The sequence below is a fragment of the Lagenorhynchus albirostris genome, chromosome 2 (assembly GCF_949774975.1).
Source record: "Lagenorhynchus albirostris chromosome 2, mLagAlb1.1, whole genome shotgun sequence".
Lineage (NCBI taxonomy): Eukaryota > Metazoa > Chordata > Mammalia > Artiodactyla > Delphinidae > Lagenorhynchus > Lagenorhynchus albirostris.
This window is the reverse complement of record NC_083096.1, coordinates 42576174-42599059: the sequence shown is the minus strand read 5'-3', so window position 1 is coordinate 42599059 and position 22886 is coordinate 42576174. Positions and strand designations below refer to the sequence as shown.

Genomic DNA, 22886 nt, shown 5'->3' with positions numbered 1-22886 from the left:
ATTGGTAAGGAATGGATACATTAGGTTCTACCATACCTGCAAAGTGATATAAGGTCATCTCATTAGAAGAAAAAAGATAAAGCAGCTACAAACCTTCCGGGCTTCAATGTCTTGACCTTTCTGTGATTAGATCCTTGAACTACACCATCTTGATTTCTCTCAAAGAAAAGAGTGAAATTAGCTATACTGGAGGTAAATAGTTAACAAACTAGTGAGAAGAAAGTGTTTGTCGTGTACCATTCTCCTAGATAATGGGAATAGTTCTGTGGATTCTGGGACAGAGATTAATCACATCAGAACTTTCAGTAAGATGCTCACCCAATTCATCAGTTGAAACAGATGTCAGCAAAGATTTGATTACTTATTAAGAAGGATTTGGTCTGGTTTTATCAAAAACAAGTGCGAGAAGATGGCTTTCAGTACCAGCCAGGGTTAAGGCTGAGAAATCAGTACATCTCTGTCAGTCTCTCACCCTTCTATGTCCTGATAAAAAAGAGAAGGCAACTGTCATCCAAGCAATAATCATCAATAAGTATTTACAGGCTGGACCCTGTGCTTGAACTGGGAGTATAAAAATGTATATAGGACATTCTACTGTCCCCAAAGAGTCCTGGAATTCAGATGAGGAAATAGGAATATACGTTAAAAATACAGCATATGTAATGTTGTGATGGAAATGCTAACCAAATGAGGTCATGAACTCACTCCCAGCAGGTGATAATAGAGGGTAATAGAGGTACTTCTTTTAAAAGATTAAGTAGGACTAGGGTAGAGGAACACAAACCAGTCCAAGTCAATATAGGATAGCATCACTTGTCAGAAATGTGGTGGCGGAAGCTAAAACTATTAGTTAAATCAGAGTTGGAGTTGAAATCACCTGATTTTAGTTCTATACTAGCTTCTTTAAATAAGCAGAGGCTTTTTGACTATGCCTGAAAAATAGTGTGTGGGGGGGGAGGTGTTTAAACAGCAGATAGAGCATTGGAGTGGCTTCCATGAGTTCGTGGTTGTAAAATAAGGACGTTGGCAGGCAATAGCTGTGAGATGGAGTTTCAAGGTCTGCTCAGACCTGGAATTAGCAGTCCTCACAAGACAATCGAACTTCCAATTCTTGAATTGTGACTGTAAAACATCTAATGTTCTCTGGGTTGTTCTGATCCCCAAACTTCATTCCTTTCCCACCCATCTCTCTTCCCAGCTGCTCAATGTTCCTCCTTCCCATCTTTTTTCTCCTCCCTCACTGTCCATCTCTCAGCATTTCCTGATCATCACCATCAATAATATATTATCAATTACCGTGAGATGATTATGGTTTCTAAGCAAACCAATCTTAAGCCCCAGGGCTCATTTACCTCAATCATTTCAAAAATTATTTTGGAGACTAGAAACCAGTTAAAGGGGACACATCATGTATGAAACCAGAAAACAAAAGACTTTTTTAAGTGTTTATCTTTTTGAACTTAAAAAATATATAACAATAAACACAGACTTGAGAAGAAACCCTAATGGATAGCTATCTAACTAGGATGAGTGTGGTTAATAACCCTTCTCTGTTGATGTGTCTTGAAAAGTTACGTGAGAAAAAAATGTCTTCTCAATATCTCTATTATTTCTGCTAAAAATAATTTTTGAGTTAGGGTGAGTTTATAGATGGTATTTCCTTCTATTCTTGAAATTCTCTTTTACTATCACATTGACTTAAAAGATATTTCACTTTTGCAGTGACCACTGCAGATTCTTCATCTGTATTCCTCCTACTTGATCTTCGGTGGGTGTGACCCTCTAACAAACTTCACTGTTAAATCTCTCTCTAAAACTCAGTCTTTCTGTCAAGAGGTTAACTGTCCCCAAAGCAATATGGTAGGGCTCCCATCCACTGTCATTTAAAGGGAATGCTTGGGAATTCTTTGGAAAGTATGATATTCATACTCTGATTTTGTTCTGGTTTTCATAAATTGAGTCAAACAGGGATGTAGTTTGTACATATGAAGAGGAGTATGGGAGAAGGAGAAGGTCTTAAAATTCTGACAGGTTCTGAGGATTTTTTAAAAAATGTAAAGCCCTAATTGTGTAAAAGGTACCCACAGCCATGTTTGGGAGCTACTAAGAGAGAAGTCCTAGAGCACGCAGAAGCAGCTCGAGTGTGGGTGTTGGCTTGGGGCAAAAGCCTGGTGAGGAAGGTAGAGAGCTTCTGTGAGCCTGTCACCAGAAACACTGAGTGTTCATACTCTGTGCGTCTGTCCCGTAACTATTCCATTAACACGTACACACGTATAGCTCTCTGCAGCTGGCACCCTAACCATGCCTTCCCGACCGGGGTTTCCTAGTGAAATGCCCTGGTCTTTAAGGCTGGGACAGAATGAAGGGATATTTGACCCTCGTAGAACTCAAGATCCGATTTTCTTGATGTGGTTCAAACTTGCTGTTCCTTCCAGTGCTGTGAATGATCATTTCTAGAGAAAAAAAAACTGTAAATATTATTCACATGCTCTATTTTTTAAAAGCACCATTCTGAGTCGCTGTAATGTAGATTTTAGGACAAAGTGTGGGAGGCAGAGAAAACTATTTCTTATTCAGGATCTCAAATTCTTCATCTTCAAAATGATAAGGAAAACCCAGATAATTAAACCATATTATTATAATAGAAGTTATGGATGCCCCAAAAGTCATTTTATTTTTGGACTTGTAGCTATTTTAGTTACCTGATGTTAAGAAAAATCACAATAGGCAGAATAATGAATGACTTTCAAGGTGGGCATTAATAGGCATTAGGACATTATGTACTTTCTTCACGTCCTCCCCTGTGTAATTTAGGTTTCAGACAGGTGCCCTGTGCCAATCCAAGCAGAATTGCTTTTCATGACAGACCTGGAGGGAGTAAGATTGTTAAGCATATGGGTTTCAAAGAGCTCTCTTGCTCAGGTAGCAGGCCAGACTCAAAGAAAAGATAAAGAGTGTAGGGATGGACTAACAAAAACCCAGAAAACGGGCTTTGCAATTATATCAGGAAGCTTGTGGGTGAAGTAACAGAATTTCCTACCGGAAGTTGCTTTAAAAAATCACAGCTTATTTTTGACAAGAAACCCAAGGTTGGTTCAGAGGCTTAACGTAGTTATCAGTGACCCACCTTTCTGACCTGGCATCTGTGTTTTGGAAATGTTTTATTTCTGGTCTCAGAATTGGTTACTGCAGGGTGGTCAGCATAACCAATCACTGACAAAAGAGAATGGAATGACCCAAACTGGCTTATCCCAATTTCGTTCCTTCCCTGTGAGCGGGGCCACATTTCCTGAGCAAATGCTGCCCAGCATCTGAACAAAAGCGAGTTCTATTGGCAGGAAAGAAAGTGGCAGTGACAGCTGAGTAGGCAATCAACCATCTTTTCTGTCTGGGGATAATTTTATTTTTAACTGGCTGAATTTGGTTTTAAAAAAAGAATTCTTCATTGACTACAACGCATGCCACATTTGGAAGATCAGTGTGAGACTCTTTGCAAACCAATGTATTCTCTTCTTCAATGAGTTTATGACAACCTCATGGAGGAAAAAATTCTAAAAATTCTAATTTTGTTATACATGTTGGAATGAGATTTAGGATGCTAATTTGGGCTTCTGGTTTTTATAACAGCATATTGGTAAATGGAATCTGCAGTAAATCTTCTCAGTGAGAACTTGTTTTAACTTCTAGGAATGATGGGTATCTTCCATTCATTAGCTCTGCCCTTAAAATCTGTTATATGCAAGTCCATGAACGTCTGGTATTTCAACTTGTCTCATAAGCCGAATACCCAAACCTCTGAAAGAACCTAACTGGGCAAAGCCAAGATGTAACTCACTTAACCTGCTCCAAGTCGTGGCTATTTTCAAAGGAAAATAGTCACCTGTTTACAAATCAGCAGTAACACTTCTTTCCTTCCCCACATGGCTGTGATTTGGAGGGAAATGGCCACCAGCCTGCTGTGAAGGCATAAGCTATGGGCTGACCATAAATAATAGCGTAGGGGAGACAAAGCATTGTGGGCTGACACAGGGCGCCCTCATGACCCTCTGCTGGCCCACGTCCAAGAAGATGGCCATTAAAACAACAGGCAGATGGCATCCAGGACAAGTTAAACCCTCGTGCGGACTGCCCAAGGTCTAGCAGGAAGGAGTGGGCTCTCAGCCAGCACACGTTATTAGATAACACAGCTGTGATTTCAACACCCAGTGGATCGGCTCACATTTAAAACTCAGAAATATCTCAATGTTTCCCTAAAAAGTCTGTAACTGTGGAAAGCTGCCATTTTCCTGCCTCCTTGGGGGAAGGAAGCAGCATTGGGGAAAAATTCGAAGCGGGAAGAAGTGGAATTCCCTATGATTACAACAGTGTAACTTTTGCTGGAAACCATCTCTAACTAAGGGTTAAGTAAAGCACATTTTCCTTAGGTGCGGAGTTGTCCTAAGCCCTAAAGAAAAAGGAAACTCCCCCCACTGCGTTCAGAATAGGAACCTAAAAAGAACTTATCAGGCTGGTAGTTAGCTTCTTGGCCTCTTTCCTCTCTACTGGGGGGTGTAAGGTAATATATGAGGAGCCTTGGACCGGAGATCGAGTCTAGAACCTCAGTTTTGTTTTGCCACAAACTTAATAACCTTTTTGGGTGTCTTCTTGAGTGGCAAAATAGGACCCACTTCACAAGATTATTAAATATCAAATAAGACAAAGCATTTGAAACTGCAAGGATTCGGCTTGACAAATCTGGTATTTTTATGCATGTAAACATTACCCTATGATCATCCTCAAGGCGTCCTAGAGAAGAGGAACAACAAAGAACTGTCATCTTATTCACCTCCCACATTCTTTACTTTGAGGGGATGAGGGCTGGTGGCATTTTCTGTGCTGGAACTCAATCTGCAAGTCAACAAAAATGTATGAACTTTGGGGATATGCGGGTTTCCTCGTGATTTTCTAAAACATCAATAGAACATACCACTTACATCTACACACATAAATACATCAGCATTACACAGGACAGACCTTACCTGCAGCATCAGAACCAACATAAAAGCCGTCCCTTTCCCTTTCATACCGGGACAGGCTGCTGCTAGAAATGTGGCAGACAGGAATCTGCGCACCTATTACTCTCCAGAAACCACTAGAAAATTCCTGTCCAACACCACAGGATGGGAAGGATGGAACACACTATAAAAATGGTTGAGGGGTAGAAAAATGAGTTTCTGGTAACTCAATGCTTAAAATATATTTTTCCAGTAAAACAATGCTATAAGTGGAGGTTCTGATAGTTGAAACAAAAGTAATTCCCATTTTTAATATATTATGTGTGAACTCAATTAACTTTCTAAGCTTGAATTAGCCACAATTTGCAATGTTGTTTCTATAAAGAAATGTATTTTGAGTTCCAAATGGTCAGTTTATATGAACCTCAGCAACACAACTCATTTGTAATTAAAATTGCAGCAATTGTTTTCTTTGGGTATTTTTAATGAGCCAACCAAAGAAAAACCAAAACCAGTGGACAGTACATTTGCAAGATCAGTAATTGAATGATATGAACAATTCTACAGTGATTAAACTCATTTGCAAAATAAGCATTAGTGGTTTTGAGAATGGTGAGAATTTTGTGGGACAGAACTTCATCTGAAATTAATGTGTAGTGTTGGATGAAAAGATTTATCTAACAATTGTAAACTGCAATTTAAAAAATTTTCTAATTATATGTATACAGAATAACCAACAGAGTGCAAAATCCTATGTATAGTTAAATAGTAACCGATTAATTTAATTATCATGACAACGTCAGGAGTATTATTATTATTCCCAATTCTACCAGAAGAAACTGGGGCATAGTGAAGGTCAAACTTGGCCCAAGGTCACTTGGGGAGCCCAGGCATTCTGACACCTGACTTTTAACGTCTACATTATACTAAACTTGCATATTCAAAGCCTTACAAATCTTTAGATTTTTCAAGTTTTCCAACAGACTCTTTAAAAAGATTTGCTTTTATTTAAATAAATAGTGCTTATGCACTGAGTTAGTAGTTACAATTTTTAGAAGTTGAAATTTATAGCTTGTCTCATTTTATGGTTTTGAAAATTCAATAGGTAACACAAGTCAGATGCCATCATCCTAGACTGAAGGACATCTCCATTGCACAGAGAGGAAAAGCTACTTCTATCACAGGCATATTTGTGCTATCAGAATTATTCTGGAACAGACTGCTCCTAGAGAGGCACAATATAAACAAGAAATAGAGTGGGCTCTATGTTCACGAACACCATGGTTGAAATACTTCAACCCTCTGAGCCTACATCATCTTTTATCCAATAAGTATAATCCCCGTTTTGCAAGCTTGTTGTGAGACACACTGTTATTATTAACAAGCTCTCTCCAGACATGAGTCAGAAGCTCCGTGTCTCTTACTTAATGTTAGCCTATGAAATGGAGATCCTAATGTCTACCTCACAAAGGTGTAAGGTTTGAGCAAACATTGAAATGACTGTAATTTTCCACACTGTGTTTTAAGTAGCTGAGCCGTAGCTCATGTGAATAGTGCCATTAGATACATAGCTCTACCTGGAGGTAGGATGCTAGTTTCAGGTCCTCAGTCTTTTCTAATTAGAACGAACGGCCTGGTTCTTCTGAAGCTACCCAAGTTCTATTCCCTCAGTGTTCTCTCTAGTCAGTGAACTTAGCGTGAAGCCCCTTCCTCTAAAGGGCAGGCAGCTTATGTGAGTAGAAGTGGGAGGGAGAGCATAGTCCCTTTGGACTCCTGATAACTCCCAACAACACAAAGGGCCATCTCAATTCCTACAGAATATTCAAGAGGGAAAAATCATCTCAACCAAGCCCCTCTTTGAACAGATGAGAATCAAATCCCTAGATCTCTGGACTTGGTTATTTCCCCATATGATTTTTCAGCTGGGATCTTATTTGTGACTCACCTGGCTTATTAGGTACTTCAGTAGTTGGGATTGTCCTGTATTTAGTTTTCCTCCTATATGCAGCTCAGCTCCTAGGGTAACAAGTATTATTAGCTCAAGGAAAAGAATATTTAATGTCCTTGCTGTCCATTTATAAGACTGTGAACAATTCTCTACAATTCTGAAAATGGAAGGCATGCTGAGTACTTCCTATAACAAGGAACAGCAACTACAGTTCACCTAGGAAAAGATGAAGATGCTTTCAAGGACTCACCAAACCGCCCAGCCAGACCTATTGAGTGGAATCTTCCAAAAACTGGAGACAGCCAATAAAGCTGATGGCCTGATCCCAGCAATGTCTACTCTGGGCCATGCCCTTGAGCACATGGCAGCCTTGGGATGATTTATGGTAAGGATATTGCACCAGACCACAACCTCGAGCAACAGAAAAAACAGGAGGAAAGTCAGGATACCACTCTCAGTGGATGAATACTAAGTAGCTTAATATTATTGAAGCATTATCCAACCATAGAGGCCATCTGGCAAAGGACAATTTTAAAATATAAATGATAGTATTTGTCAAGGTTTACACATCAATCTGAACTGGAAGTCAAGAGCAAATTATCTTTTACTAGCTCATGTCCTGGAAAACATCTTTACCCCGATTCAAGGACACAAGGACTTGTTCCAAAGTTTTTGGAATTGATATGGCTCATAATGCCTGCATATTTTCAAAACCCTGTCATCCGTAAATGAGCTGGAAAATACCACATACTTGTATCCTTGCTGATGGGATTTAATGGGTACACACAATGTGCTAAGCGCTGGCTGGACATATTATATGCCTACATAACCTTCATGACCCATATTCCAAATCATGTCTTTTAATATAACTGAATACATTCACTAAATATAGTAATATCGGTTGTTAAAACATTTTTACTATTATAAGAGGCTGGTGAAGTTAGCAAGAAATGGTACCAATGTTCATAGTATATTTATATTTAGGAATCATTTTTACAGAAAACAAAGGTGAATTTTTTAATAGAAAATATGCCATATTTTAATAGAAGATCACCATTTATCAGAATGCATACGAAAATACTACAACAAATTGGTCTTCAACAGAAACAGCACAATGACAGAAAACTCGATATGCTACACCTCTGAGGAGTCTGCAGCCAGGCTAATTGGAAATCAACACACAAATCCCACTACCCCACACACAAATATGTACAGGTTATATAAGCCAAGATTTAGAAAACACATTGGAAGAGGAGGGACACACCCACATATGTATTTGTGCGCATGTTTTCCTTGAACACATATAACATTGTTTTCTTTTGTTTTACTCAACTCAAAGAAATTCTTGATCTAAAATTATTTTATGCTTAACACTATACCAAGGAAATACCATAAGGCAAGTTTACATTTTCCTGGGAGCTGTTTGTTGCAAGTAAAAAATGTTTTGCAATTTTTTAGTGTAAAAATCCGTATAAAAACAGGAGTTGTTATATAGTGCTTGCCATTTGTGTTAACATTACCAAAAAGCTTTATACAGGACTATTATACATTACAGAAAAGGAATATCAATGAAGAGGTAATCAGTGCTTCCAAACTTTTCTAACTGTTATACAGGGGAGATCTAAAGAGTCCAACATATTTAGATTTATAAGGAATTGTTTTCTTCCCTCTGATAATGTGCTCCCTGAATAAAGAAAAACCCCACAGACACACTGCCTTCTATTCAACTACAGCCACCTTCCAGGGGTGCTGACACACAAGGGCTCTTCTACTGGACCCTACAGTTCTCACTGCCCTTGGACTCGGGGCCAGCTTCTGGGCTGGGAGCCAGCCGGCCTTGCTTGGCCCTCAGGCCCTCCCTGGGGCTGTCAGCCGAACTTCTCTCAGGAAGGTTACTGATGGAGAGAGATCTGGTGGTGGGTTCTCGGAGGGCAGTGCCTGAATCCACTGGGCTCTGTTGAGTAACCTTGACCTGCAACACAAGCGTCGTTGTTAGAGGTTTAAATCACATTCACATTTCTACAACATGAAAAATCAAGCACTTAGATCACCAAATTTGAAGTTAAATTCTTCTTCTAGGAGTTGTACACAGTTTTACTATTTCTTCTTCCCCAAAAACAGGCCCCCATCTAACAGAGAAGCTAGAGAGAAGAGTCGGACACAACCTCTGACCAGCCAGCCGCCTTGCAAGCTTCCCTTGACACCTCTGACGGCCGCAAACTCACTCCCAAGGCCAGTATGACATTCTCAGGTCAGAAGGTACGCTCTTCGAGGGCAAAGACTATGTCCTCTTTACCTTTGCCTGCATAGTGCCCAGAATATGCCTACCTGGCAAACATTCAATATTTGCCTAAATAAGAACCCAAAGCAGCTTCCATTTATCTTAACTGAGCCCCTGCTGTCATTCAAATGAACGTATTACAAATGAGTAATACCACCTTCATAGAGTGGAAGCTTTACTTACAACATTTAAAAGACCTAGAACCTCTTCCTCACATACCAGCATTTTAATCATTCCCCTTACATTGTTGTTTTATTCCCATATTTGGTTTATGGCAGAAGGGCAGCTATCTAATAATAAAGTCCAGAAAAAAGTAAATTCCCTTTCTGATGTCCTGCCTTTTAAGAGAAAGAGGGAATCTCAAAAATGCGAGACTTTAAGAAGTAGATGAAAGGGCAGGGTAGCTGGTAAAGTCGAGATATTTTTGAGGTTTCCATGGTAGCGAAAAAAGATATGGGGTCGGGAAAGAGAAAGAAGAGCACGACAGACGAAGCACAGAAAAAACGTCACTTAACCAAAGTGAAAGGCAAGAGTAGACAATTCAGGTAGGAAGATTTGTAAAAGAGAAAGGAAGGACTCTTAACAAGGGTGCTCAGCACAAACGTGCTCACTACCAAGCCTGATAAGCGGCTATGGGACACGTCACTCCCTGTGCAACGGACTGCCGGTGACCTCCTTCTGAAGCAGTAAGAAGAAAGAATGGAAATTATTTCCCCGTTTATATTCTTTCCATAGGAAGTACGTGGTCTTAAAAGGCAGCTAAATACTCTTCATTACAGAAAACACAGTAAATCTGGCCGACAGATCAGATCCCTGGAAAGCTTGCCTCTACCTCAGAGGATGTGCAGGACATTTAAAAGGAGCAGCCTTGAAGGATTAGGACTTAATGGAAAATTACTGTCCATGGAAAGTTGAAGGAAAAAAACCAGAGTTTTACTGGCACTCCTTTTTCTTTTCCTCTTTTTTTTTTTAAAGTAGAAAGTGATACAAAAACACACTTCCCTTGAACCCAACAGCTGCAGGAGAATCAAACCTTTAGATTCACCATTAAAAGCAGGGGGATGGAGAGATCAAGCTGGGGAAAGAGAATTTAAGCTACTCAATTCCTGAAACCCAATTAAATAGCCAAAGCCCACCCTTTGGCCTCCCCTCTAGACTCAATTTCTTTGATTCTGAATTGACGAAACTGTAGCCGGTGATCAGAGTTTACACGATGGATTTGATCCTCATGTTGGTTAGTTAGCCTCAGACTCACCCATAACTAGGTGAGGTCGGACTTACCAGGTACTTAAGCTATTAAGTGCACCCATACCCTGACTGTCTTACAAACTGTGTCTGCAGCCACAGTGGGGAGAGGGCAGGTATGCAAATGGCTCATTGGAAATGAATCTCATTAGTAGGAAAAATAGCTAAGACCCCACAAAACTGCTGACCGACTCTGTGGTGACGGCCTCACCATCATCTTCTACAATTAGTGGACGGTCCTCTGGAGCTGACTACCAACCCTAGATTCAGATCAAGTTTACACACAATCACAACTCCCCTGTTCCCAGCAAACTGGGAGCTCTGGGCTTATTCATCCCAGAGACATAACAGAGAGTGATCCTCACCTAATCCGCATTTTACCCATGTTCCCCTTTGAACTTGTCAGATGTCACTAAAGGTTCCGTTAAACGATCTAGGAAATCTCTCAACACTCAGCCAGTGACTTCAGGCAAAGGCTCATAATCCCAAGTTTCTAAGCAACTGCTTTAGGAAACGACACCTTGCTCTCTCTTTTTTCAAACTGAATGATGAAATATGCTCAACAGATGAGGCAAGCATTTTATAAGGTGATTCAGAAAATGCTGAATTAAATTAAAAATCAATAGGCTGGGGCTTCCCTGGTGGCGCAGTGGTTGAGAATCCGCCTGCCAACGCAGGGGGCACTGGTTCGATCCCTGGTCCAGGAAGATCCCACACGCCGCGGAGCAACGAAGCCTATACACCACAACTACTGAGCCTGTGCTCTAGAGCCCGTGAGCCACAACTACTGAGCCCGTGTGCCGCAACTACTGAAGCCCATGCGCCTAGAGCCCGTGCTCCACAGCAAGAGAAGCCACCGCAATGAGAAGCCTGCGCACCGCAACGAAGAGTAGCCCCCGCTCGCCGCAACTAGAGAAAGCCCGCATGCAGCAACGAAGACCCAACACAGCCAAAAATAAATAAATTTATATATATTAAAAAAAAATCAATAGGCCGGGTTTCAAAGGCTTACATCTAATCATGAAGTCCCCTATAACCTTCTTTCAAGAGGAACCACCCTCCATTCATGTGCACAAGTGCACAAAATTGCTTAGCAATTCATAACCACTGGTGCCTACTGCAGCCTGTAGCTAAAGCAAGCACACAAGTCTGCAGGCAACCATGGTTATTGCTCTGTCCTCAGCAGATGCGACAGCAGTGTGGAGAGCAGGCCCCCTAGCGTGCAAAGCTCTCTTTCTTAGATAGTAAGTCTAAACTCCACACGGAAACTGCTTTAAATAACATCAATTCCTCATAAAAGAAGGGAAAAATGACCCATATGATGATTTCATGAGGTGATTTCCTAACACACCTTTAAACATCTATTATTGCAATCACTTCAGAACATTCACAGCTCCATTCATTCAACAAATATCTCTACTAGACATGAGGACACAGGTAAACTGTAAACATAACCAGGAACATCGCAGAAGTCATACTGGAACTCAGAAGGCAGATATTTAGGCGAGTAGTTACAGTAAAGTGAGCTGCCGTGAAATAGCAGGACGTACAGGGTACTACCTATGTATCATGATTTCCTGTTTTAAAAGAGCCAAATACTTCATTTCAGGAATTAGCTTGTGGTTAATAGCTTTAGTCAAACCTGGAAGCTTCACTCTTTAAAGGTGCTAGTTACTTTATGGAAAAGAAGCTGTTCTTATTGTCCCTTGGAAAGTCAGGACCTACTGCAGTGTACTCTTCAGTGTTCTATTGCTACCAGCATCCAAGAGTTAAATCCAAATGTGAGTGAGTGAGTGAGGAAAAAAAAAAAAAAAGATAAAAAGGTGGGTGGAGGGGTGGGGATGGGGAAGAAATTTGCACAAAACAGTAGAATATTTCTAATACAAGTCATGAATGGGCCCATTTTAATAAGTGAAAGAAAACCTCAGACCCTTCTTCCTCACTCCTGAGTTAATCAAATTTTTATTATAATGTAAGTTATGAACAAACTTAATAGTAGGCATAAATTCCTTAATCCTTAAAGCCCTTATACATCAACATAGCAAACATGTGCATATGTGTTCTTGCTTTGATGCAACTAATCACCAGTGTCTTTGTATTTGGTGTCTAAAATCCTACTGAGGAGCATGCCTGCCCACTTAAGAATTACTACATTACACAAATAGGGTTACTACACTTTCAAAGTTTTGTTGTCTGCTTCAAGGTAATCACTGAATACTTAAACTCTGACAAGTAAGCAATCAAAGTAAAATCACGACATTAAAAAAAAAAAAAATCTGTGAGCCATTCTAGAAACTTCCAACAAGATTCCTGCAATCCCTAGTTTGAGAAACAATGGGAAAAGATCAAGACTGGAGCTGAGAGAGAGAGTAGGTGTTAAGTCTGGGCAGTTTCAATCTTCGTAAGTCTTACTTTCTTCCTCCTTTTATAATACTACTTACTAGGAGAGTACAATAAAATAAGAAAATAAAACTTGAGTTCCATAAAATACATATACTTTGCATACATAAGTGGTAGATGCTGGTATGGATTATAGTAATGGGACAAAGATCTGTGAAGCAAATATCCTCTATGCTTTAAATAACGTGACTGGGCTGTTTGCAAGGTGCAGAGAGGTCCCTAAGATCCCAGCCCTCCCTACCCTCAACAATCAAACTAGAGACATCCATAAACAGAGCTACTTTCTCCAGATATCTACTGAAATATGTGCTTTTTGTAGAAAGTAAAGGAATAATAAAGCACAAAGAGTCAGCAGCTGGGGGGCAGATGGGTGAGAGGGAAAACTGTGAAGCAAGCAATGACCAGTACCCATGCCAAATCCTTCAATGGTACTGCCCGAAACTTTCTTACAGACCCTCTGAGCTCTGATCTAACAACGCCAATTCCTGCCAAACAATTTCTAAGTGGCCCGCTGGGTCAAGGACAAGATTGTGCGGCAGGGTAATGTGATGTTTATCCTCGCATCTGCTCGCTACTTTCCTCACTACTGACTTCTTTATACCCCAGGGGGAAGGTCAGACTTTGAAGAGCTCCTGAGTCAGAGGGCGCAGTGTCAAACCCTTGCCCAGATAATGCTGTCATTTCCTGGATTTCAAACGGTAGATACATGTTGACAGTAGTTTACCTTTTGTGATCTGCTGCCACCAGCTGTTGGTTTGGAGGTCTCAGCGAGATTTTCTTTGTCGAGACTTAGTGGGGATGGTGCTAACTTCTGTGCAGCAAGGCGGGGGCTGGTCCTTGTCACCATGGTTGTTCTCCGCAGGATGTATGGGCTAGTCTTTCCTGTTGGGATGTCGGCAAACCCTAAAGGCAAAAAGCTGCCTGTCAACACTGCTGGCTTCAATTCTATCTACGGTGGGAGTACTACTCACTAGGTAAAGTTTGAACAAGGATAAGGGTGACTCCGAAAACACTTTCTCCTAGCCACAGTGGACAATGGACACACTTTATTCATAGTTACCCTGGAGTCATCAAATTGAATAAATCACTAACAGGTTTTTTTCTTATTAGAAACGTAAGAAACCACATGAGGAAAATAACATTAAACAGAAAAAATTTTTCCTGCTTCTTTTATGTGGATGTCTTAACTCGCACTTTTCTAAGAAGAACACACCAGCAGGCCTTCCTGTAAGATTTGGATTAGAGGAGGAAACAATGGGTGAAATGGAAAGGAAAGAGATAAAAGAAAAGGTCTGCTCTTGTTGAAAGGAGGAAAATGTGAAATGGTAGCAGCTACTTGAGGTAATTACTCTCAGGCAGAAAAACTATGTGGGAGGAGAGATTTGACCTTGCTCTGCACTCATCATCTCCTTCCACAGAGGGAACTGACAGGACCTGTGATGACTGAGAGGTGAAGGGCAATGCCAAGGATACTTAAAGAAAGCATGTCACACACAGCATTAAAGTAACTACAGTAACTACAGCAGCATGTGGTTTTGCTTTGTTTTTAACCCTTTAACTACAAATAAAAAACAGAAACGAGAAAGACATAGCTAACTATTTAGGGGTTAGATTTCCTAAAGCCTAGAGTTACTCAGAACAGTGCTTCTCAAACTATCTATGGCAAAAAATTGGTTTTGATATTTTGCGGGGGAGGGGTGGGAAGTAATTTCCCATCTGCTGTGGAATGATACTTTTGTATAGTACAATAAGAATGAATCTAATAGAGAACTGATTATGTGCTTGAATGTTGCAACAATAGCAAAGGGCTATGAAAATTTCAAACTCTTACTCTTGATTTCTATACATTGTTTTGATCATGGAGCAGTAACAAAAGTTCCTAGACTGGCCCCAATCTCTGGGTCGCACTTGGAGCACCAGTGGGTTTTAAAAAAAAAAAAGTGGTAAGTGGCTTCAGCCAGGGGTCCAGCATCATCAGGCCCATCTTGTAGCTCACCCACTACCTGGGGGTCACACAGGACTGAAGGTGGGAAAGCTCGAAGGGTGTCTTTGACTTGGGGATTTTTCAACACAGAAATGCCAATTTCTAAACAGGTTTTTGACAGCCATTTTTCAAATCTCCTAGTACTTTTGGTACTGTGACATGAGTAATTAGATCTTAGCCATTCTCTCATGACAGAAAAGAAAGTATATGCCTTACCAATTTAACAATGGACTATTGCTTCTGAAGGTCAACGAGTACTGTTACGCAATAACCTAAAAAATAAATGCTTCTGTCTTTTTGTATGTGAATTTTTATGAGCACTTTCAAAAGAACACAAATCCTTTTTGAATTATGAGTACCTTTCTTTACAACTTCTGGAAGTCCCTCTGGCTCAGGCTCAGCGTCTTCTGCATCCTCTGCAGGGTGAATACCACTTTTGACTGCTTTCCTGCTTTTTTTAGAAAATTTCTCTGGTGTAGAAGGTGTGGTTTCTCCCCCATCCTCCCGAATCCCACCGGACCTTTGCCTCTTGCCTGAAGCTTTATTTTGGCCAGATGATAACTTCTTTTCAGTAGCAGAAGGGACTGGGGATGGTCCTGGAACAACTGAATTCAGCGAAGGAGAACTTCGAAGATTAAGTTTAGATTGTTGTGAACTCAGACGGGCAACCTGTGTTTCTAACATCTCTTTGGCTTTCTCTAATTTCTCATGGCTTATAAGCAGGGAACAGTATTTATCCAGGTATTCGTCTGCCTCCTTGGTTTTTTCTTCAAGGGTTTCTTTCAGTTCTTTCATCTCGGTCATTAATTCATCAACATTAGCATCCACAACAGTACCTGTCAAAAATAAAGTGACACATCATTTGTAACTTGATGCTTCTCTGATTAACACTGGGCATCAGCAAGCAGATAACCTTAGACTTGCTTCTTGATTTTTATTTTTGGGAAGAGTGGCAGAAGGTCTATCTGTATATGTTCTTATAGTTCTTGTTTGGGAGGGATCATATCAACATACATATTCTAGTGAGTTACATACTTATTGGGATAACTTAAACATAACCCACCAAAATCTCAAACTCATATTTCGGCCAATCCATCAAACCTTCTTGTAGTTATCATGTGACATCAAATGAATTAATTTATTACATCCCCGATTTTCCCGTCCGTCCTTTCTATTGTAAGGGAATGAACGGTAAAAGTCGAAAGAGAATATAAAGTCACTGCTGTAATGGCTTTGGGAGATAGGAAAGGGCCAGTGATGAGACAAGGCCAAAGAAGTTCTGAAAACCATTTGGAGGCAATGGAGGATCTGATGGACAAGGGCTTGAGGGATACTATAAGGGAAGAGGTCTCAGTAACTTATAGGTGCCTGGTTGGCACTGATTCCATTAGAGACTCCCTGGAGCCCCAATCCATTCTGAGTACTCTTCTCAGGAGGCAAGACTTGACCTCCCACCCGTGCCAATTTATGTATGGTCCAAAAGAGGCACTTATACTATGCTTGCCATCATCTATCCACACAGAAAAAGCATTCCACTCTGGGGGCATACGTGGAGAAAAGTGGCAGGAAGAGTTGTCATTTCTTTTTTATTTCACCTCCATATCCAAAAATATAGCCCCCAACCCTTCCATTTAGTTGACCCACCAGGATGGGCCAAGGCCAACCAGAATCAGCTGTTTATAAATTACCAATGCCAGCTCACATGCCAGTCTTCCTTTACATTAGAACTACATCATGGACATCCACATGAAAAACCCTTCTTGGAAAGGCTCATTAGCAGAAAGGGCTACCAGTTTTTTGTATGTTTTATAGAACAGAAGATGCAATAATTCTGTTTTTAAAATGCAGGCTTCATTCTGAATCCTATTAATGACCCCAAGCTAAGCACAAAATTCTGAAACTGGAAAATGATGAAAACGGCTAACTGCTGAAAATCAGCATGCAGTCATAGAACAGAGCACTAACGACACTTCCCATGCAGACACACCATAAGTGTATGATTCACTAGTGGAAAACAGTCTGGGTTCACTGATGTACCCAGTTAACACCGACCTGCTTTCTGTTTCTCTTGCGCAGCTTCAAGACGAGATACCTCTTTCTGCAACGTCTCCTTTTCTTCTTCCAGCTGTTTACAGGATTTGATCAACAACTTTATTTTCCCCTGGGCACGATCGTTTTCCTTCTTCAACTTATCTGCATATTTTAGATTTTCCATCTACAAAACAGAAGTAATTCCTCTTAAAACCTTGAATTGCTTTTCATAAGCATATGGAAAAATAATAAGATATAATTAAGAATCATATGCTGTAAATTTAAGAACTATTATCTTCAAAACAATTCATCTTCTCTGCTCAGTGTCCTAAGTCCCCCCAGTAGACACTGTGGTTTTGTCACTACCTTTCTTAGTATCAGCAAGCATCAGTCACAGTTCTTAATATAATGTCCTATTAAGTAGCCCACTATGTCTGTGTTTATCCAATAGGAATCACACCGGGAGGTAGGGGCCAAGGGTCCGTGCACATATTCTTGGTAGGCCAAACACTCTAGATGACAGAATTGTTCCCTTTTGTGATCTGTGCTGTTGCACAATTTCAATACCTAAGATGGCATTTGTTTCGTCACACCAAGTGATACTACGGCTCACAACACAAATTTAAGGCCAAATGATATTATGGTTTACAATACAAATTTAAATTTTATAGCAGCTCAAACAAAAAGTGAATAGAATGGTGGCAGAATTATGTCATCAAGCACTTCTCAGTAGAACATGTTCACAGTTCCTTAAGCACAATTGCAAAATCAAAAAAAAAAAAAGCTCTGAAAATGATTTCTAGGCAAAACTTGACTTGAACAGATATGAAGGAATTTATTCCTTTATTTATCCCACCTTGTAAAAATATTTATACATTTTGCTGTAGAAATATGAATTTGATTATGAAGTATTACCCCAAGATTCTGATGGGACATTACGTAATATGTGGCATATGCATTGTATTATGCAATATCTAAGAAATGCAGAATTGTAAAACAATCTAGCTCTAAGAGTTTCTGATAAGAGATCATGAACATATAAAGGCAGACCAAACTATTAAAAAAAAAAAAAAAAAGAAGAACCTGAGCATCGCATTCATGTTACAAGTAGATTTCATTCTTCACACATTTCACCTTGAAATAATTCATTGGCAATGTTGCAGTAAATCTGCACTTTCAGAACTTTCTATTTCTGATTCCAACAGTAATTGGATTAGAGATAGATTTAATTCAATTTCAACAATGCTGGGACTTCCCTGGTGGTCCAGTGGGTAGCCCTCCACGCTCCCAATGCAGGGGGCCTGGGTTCGATCCCTGGTCAGGGAACTAGATTCCACATGCATGCCACAACTAAGAAGCCCGCATGCCGCAACTAAGAAGTCCACATGCCACACCTAAAGATCTTGCATGTTGCCACGAAGATCCCACATGCCATAACTAAGACCCAGCGGAGCCAAAATAAATAAATAAATAAATAAAGCAATGCTTATCAACTTCTACTTCATTAAAATTATATATGATTTGTATAGACTCAACTACAAATGTACCATTTTGTGCACGGCATATATATAAATAGACATTCCCCACAGTACAACTGTCGAAGATTTAAAAAAAGGAGAAAGTGAGTAAATTAAAACTTAGACCTGAAGCTACTTCTGTCTTCTTATTAAACCTAACATCTCTCATTTTGTAGCACCAGGACATTATTGATCATTAATGTTATTTTGCACTTAGTTTGTATTTTACTGGTATATTTCCTTCACCTTGATCATTGTATAAGAGCTGTAAACATAAGAAATCTATACCTAGTTTTCTGACCTTTACTGAAAAATATTTATTTTCCAGGTTCATATTGTACGTTCTGGATGGTATTTGTTTTATGAAAAGAATTTTGTGGGTATCAAAACAGCCTCCCTCTCCACGTAGAATTGCTGTAGCACCTTCTACAGTCTCACAATACTGAGATGAGGGCTCACCTCCTTTTTTTTATAAAGAAAAAAGTTTTATGGTCCTTGCATGGAAAAGAAAAGGAGAACATACACATACGTGTACCTGACCAAGTGCTTGATCTCCCCATAAGCCATGGTAAAGTGGGTTTGGTGACAGCAGTGAACCTGAAGACCAGTCATGCAAGACTTTCACCACCAAATTATTATTATCCACACCTGGAGGGGCCTGCCCTGATCTGTTATTGGCTTGCTCTTCATATCCATCTCAAGAAGTCTCTGACATCCTCTACTCTGAAAGGATTCACTGAGCAATGAATGAAGTTTATTCAAGCTATGGAACTGCAGGCTATCCTCTAATTTTTAAAAACAACTCAGCAGACAAGTGATGAATGGTATTATTTATGATTACAAAAAACTTTTTTCATGAAAATTAAAATGAAAGCACTTAATTTCATACTGTTAAAACCACTGTTAGACGTATGAACCATTCTAAGTCATGAAGTAATGATAAGTGAACATACCTTGGTTTTCTTTAATTCTTCTAAAGTCTCAGTGGTCACTTTCAGAGAATTATTGAGTTCTTCTTTACTGGACTTTAAGAGGTCTATCTCCACCTTCTGGGAGCTGAGACATTCTTCCTTAGAAGTTAATTTCTCTCGATATGTCTGGATTTCCATTTCATACTAGGGCAGAAAAATGTTACTTTAGCCAGGAGGCTCAGGTGAAAATATTGTAAAGAAAACAAACAAAAAAGAAAACTGCTGATCCGGGGACCATTTCAAATGGTCTTTGCAAATCCCTTACTATTCTACTCCAAGACGGAAATGTATTTTTAAAAAAATCAAGTCATAAAATAAGACATGTGCAAGTAACTGGTGGAAAGATAGGGAACTTAATAGGATGGGATGTTCACAGGATTATACATCATAATAATAATGCAGAACACTGACCTTCTTGGAAAAAATGCCTCATCACCATGGTCAACACACTCTCTCCAGTTCCCCCAGTCACCAGACCACACATTTTTACCTGTTTGTTTATATCCAGAAGCAAAGCCTGGTGTTTCTTTTCAGCTTCCTGAAGCCGTAGCTGATATTCAGCTATTTCTTCTCTCATCTTCCCTTGCTTTTCCATCTGGTCTTTGTGTACACAATCCAAACTCTTCTTCAGTTCACTGTTTTCTAGAATGAGCTCCTTCAGTTGACCCTGATGAGAAAAATAATAAAATCATGGGAAGATAATTAAGAGCCTGGATATATATATCAACATCTAGAAAATACTGAGTACTGGATATATATATCTATATCTAGAAAATACTGAGTACTGTCTTGCCTGTAATAGTTTACAGGCAAGACAATCTATAGAGAATTAGTGCTATAAATCCCTAGCAATGTACAGTCAACACTGTTTCCCCAGATTTCACATTCACTGATTCAACCAACTACAGAACAAAAATATTCCAAAACACAAATTCTAGAAATTTCCAAAAAGCCAAACTTTAATTTGCTGTGTACCAGCAACTTTTTACACAGCATTAACATTGTATTTACAACTATTTAGGTAGTATTAGGCATTTTAAGTAATGTAGAGATGACTTAAAGTATACCGGAGGAGGTGTGCAGGTGATATGCAAACACTATGCCATTTTATATAAGGGACTTGAGCATCTGCGGATTTTGGAATCTGGGGAGGGCCTGGAACCAATGCCCCGTGGATACCAAGGGATGACTGTATTCACTTTAAATGGCGATTTCACCTCCAGTGGCAATTTCCTTTGCTCCAGCCCAAGGTTACATCCACGGGGAACACAGAGTCTCTGAAACCTGGACTTCGCTACTAAAACACTCTGGACCAAACCCTCCTAGGCTCCCAGGCTCACTTATTTAAGTACTTCTAGTGCAGTAATTTCTTGACCTCATTAGCAGCATCACAACTACCTTCACACTCAAGCCCCTCCAGACTTATGTTTTCTTCCTTGGCCAGCTTAGATTCCATCTTCTATCAGTTTAAGAATTTCCTTCCAAAGGCCCCCCACTCTTCTGCCCTTCTCTCCCTTCACTGTGCAGGACTATCAAAACTGCAGCCCTAGGGCTTCCCTGGTGGCGCAGTGGTTGAGAGTCCGCCTGCCGATGCAGGGGGCGCGGGTTCGTGCCCCGGTCCAGGAGGATCCCACATGCCGCGGAGCGGCTGCGCCCGTGAGCCATGGCCGCTGAGCCTGCGCGTCCGGAGCCTGTGCTCCGCAACGGGAGAGGCCACAACAGTGAGAGGCCCGTGTACCGCAACAACAACAAAACAAAACAAAACAAAACTGCAGCCCTAGAGGTATCTGGCTTCTCCGTGCCTGACCCCAAATAGCTGTTTCTATACGTGTTTATATACATGCTGTGTCCACTTCCTCAGCAACCGTTCACCCTCAACCCACTCCAACCTGCTTTCATCCCAGCTCCTCCTGAAATGGCTTTTCACGGCATCGTTAAGCTCCATGTTGCAAATTCCAGGAGGACTCCTCAGCCCTCATCTCATTCGACCTCCAGGAAGTATGTGCTGCCGCTGACCACTCCTTCGGTCTTGAGACACCCTCCATGCGTGGCTTCTAGAACATGACACTCTCCTGGTTTGCCTCATCTTGTCTTCTCAGTTTCTTTGCTGGTTCTTCCTCACCCTACATGCTGCAGGGCATCTGGGCTAGGCCCTGAGCCATCTTCTCTTCTCCATCTATGTTTTCTACCATTCCCATAATTTTTTAAGCACTACCTATATTCTGAACTAGCCCAATTCATGTATCCACCCTAAACGTTTCCTTCAATCTCCAAGCTCATGTATTTGGTGTCACTTTAGATTCTACTCTGGTTCTTTACCATGCCTTCCTACTGCTCCAACCTTCTTTCCTATTATTTTCCATCTGACTCCAGACACAATGGCTTCCTTTCCATTTCTAAAATGTACAAAGATTTTTCTAATTTCAGAGATTCCACCACTCTGCTCTCTAGACCTAGAAGGCTCCTTCATCTGCCCTGTTCTCCACGTGGCTGACTCCTTGCCTTGCACGTGACATTCTCTGGCCACGCCATCTAAATTAGGTTCTTCCTTACCCCACACTCCACTTCCCAAATATTCTGCAGTGAAGAATCTTGCTTCCTTTATAGCACTTAACAGTTTATGATTATTCGATATACTTCCTATTTAATGATTTATTGTATGTCAAGATGGTAAGTTCTATGGGTGCAGGAAGAACCACAGGACAGCTATCGCCCTCCATTCTATCCTCTGACCTTAGCCGTGTTTATAGAATGAATAAAGCCATTGCAGACTAACAAACTCATATGTATGGCCTTGAGGCTGAACACCTAGCTTTCCTTTTTAGTAGAGCCTATAAATGAAAGACAAATAACAATATACTTGGGATACTCCCAAGCTGCTCAGTACCAAAGGAGATTTTAGCAGATGCAGGACTCAAATATCATCCATAGGAACTCCTTCCACACAGCATTGCCAGAAAATTCCATGAGCCAATTGCTGAGATTAAATGCCAAAGCTTTTCAATGTTCATTAGATTAAATACCACATTTAAAGAAAAGCACTAACTTCCCCAACTCCTTATACAGGCCATTACAAATATCGTTTCAACTTTTTGTGATTACTCTGGGTCATAATCACAATTATATTTTGCTGTCCTTTTCTGAGAATTACCTAGGGATGAAGTTGCACAGGGACTACATGAATATAGGAGTGTTTACCATTTGCATGCATGGTAGCTGCTACCTAAGACTTGGTGTTAAAGAGATTCAGGAGAAAGCGTATGAATCAGCAATGTCTATTACGGGACCAGCAGTGGGAGTGGCAGCCCAAACGCTATAGTTCTGCCACAACCTGCCCTAAAATAGCACCCAAGACCGCTCCAACTTTACATCTTACTATGACTTTCTTTCTGTTACTTTGTTAGTTCTTTGCAAGATCAGTGCATTTGTCTCTAGCAAGTTCTGGCTTGTAATCTGTGGCAGGCTAGGACAACAGCCTACTGAAAGCAGCATGAAATCCATTTCTGGTATGCATT

At 40.4% G+C, this 22886-nt stretch overlaps 1 protein-coding gene across 1 annotated transcript in view; it reads right to left on the bottom strand.

Annotated features, from left to right (window-relative positions):
• Window positions 1-7953: 7953 nt before the first annotated feature.
• The window catches only part of CENPF (centromere protein F), a 58482-nt gene continuing 43549 nt past the window's right edge, over window positions 7954-22886 (bottom strand). Inside the window, exons 14-19 of the mRNA XM_060142136.1 lie at window positions 19862-20038; window positions 19354-19515; window positions 16905-17067; window positions 15212-15688; window positions 13593-13771; window positions 7954-8914 (exon numbers count right to left, since the gene is read on the bottom strand). Of these exons, the coding sequence (XP_059998119.1) occupies window positions 8711-8914; window positions 13593-13771; window positions 15212-15688; window positions 16905-17067; window positions 19354-19515; window positions 19862-20038 (1362 nt within the window). The 3' untranslated portion in view covers window positions 7954-8710. The remainder of the gene's footprint in view (window positions 8915-13592; window positions 13772-15211; window positions 15689-16904; window positions 17068-19353; window positions 19516-19861; window positions 20039-22886) is intronic.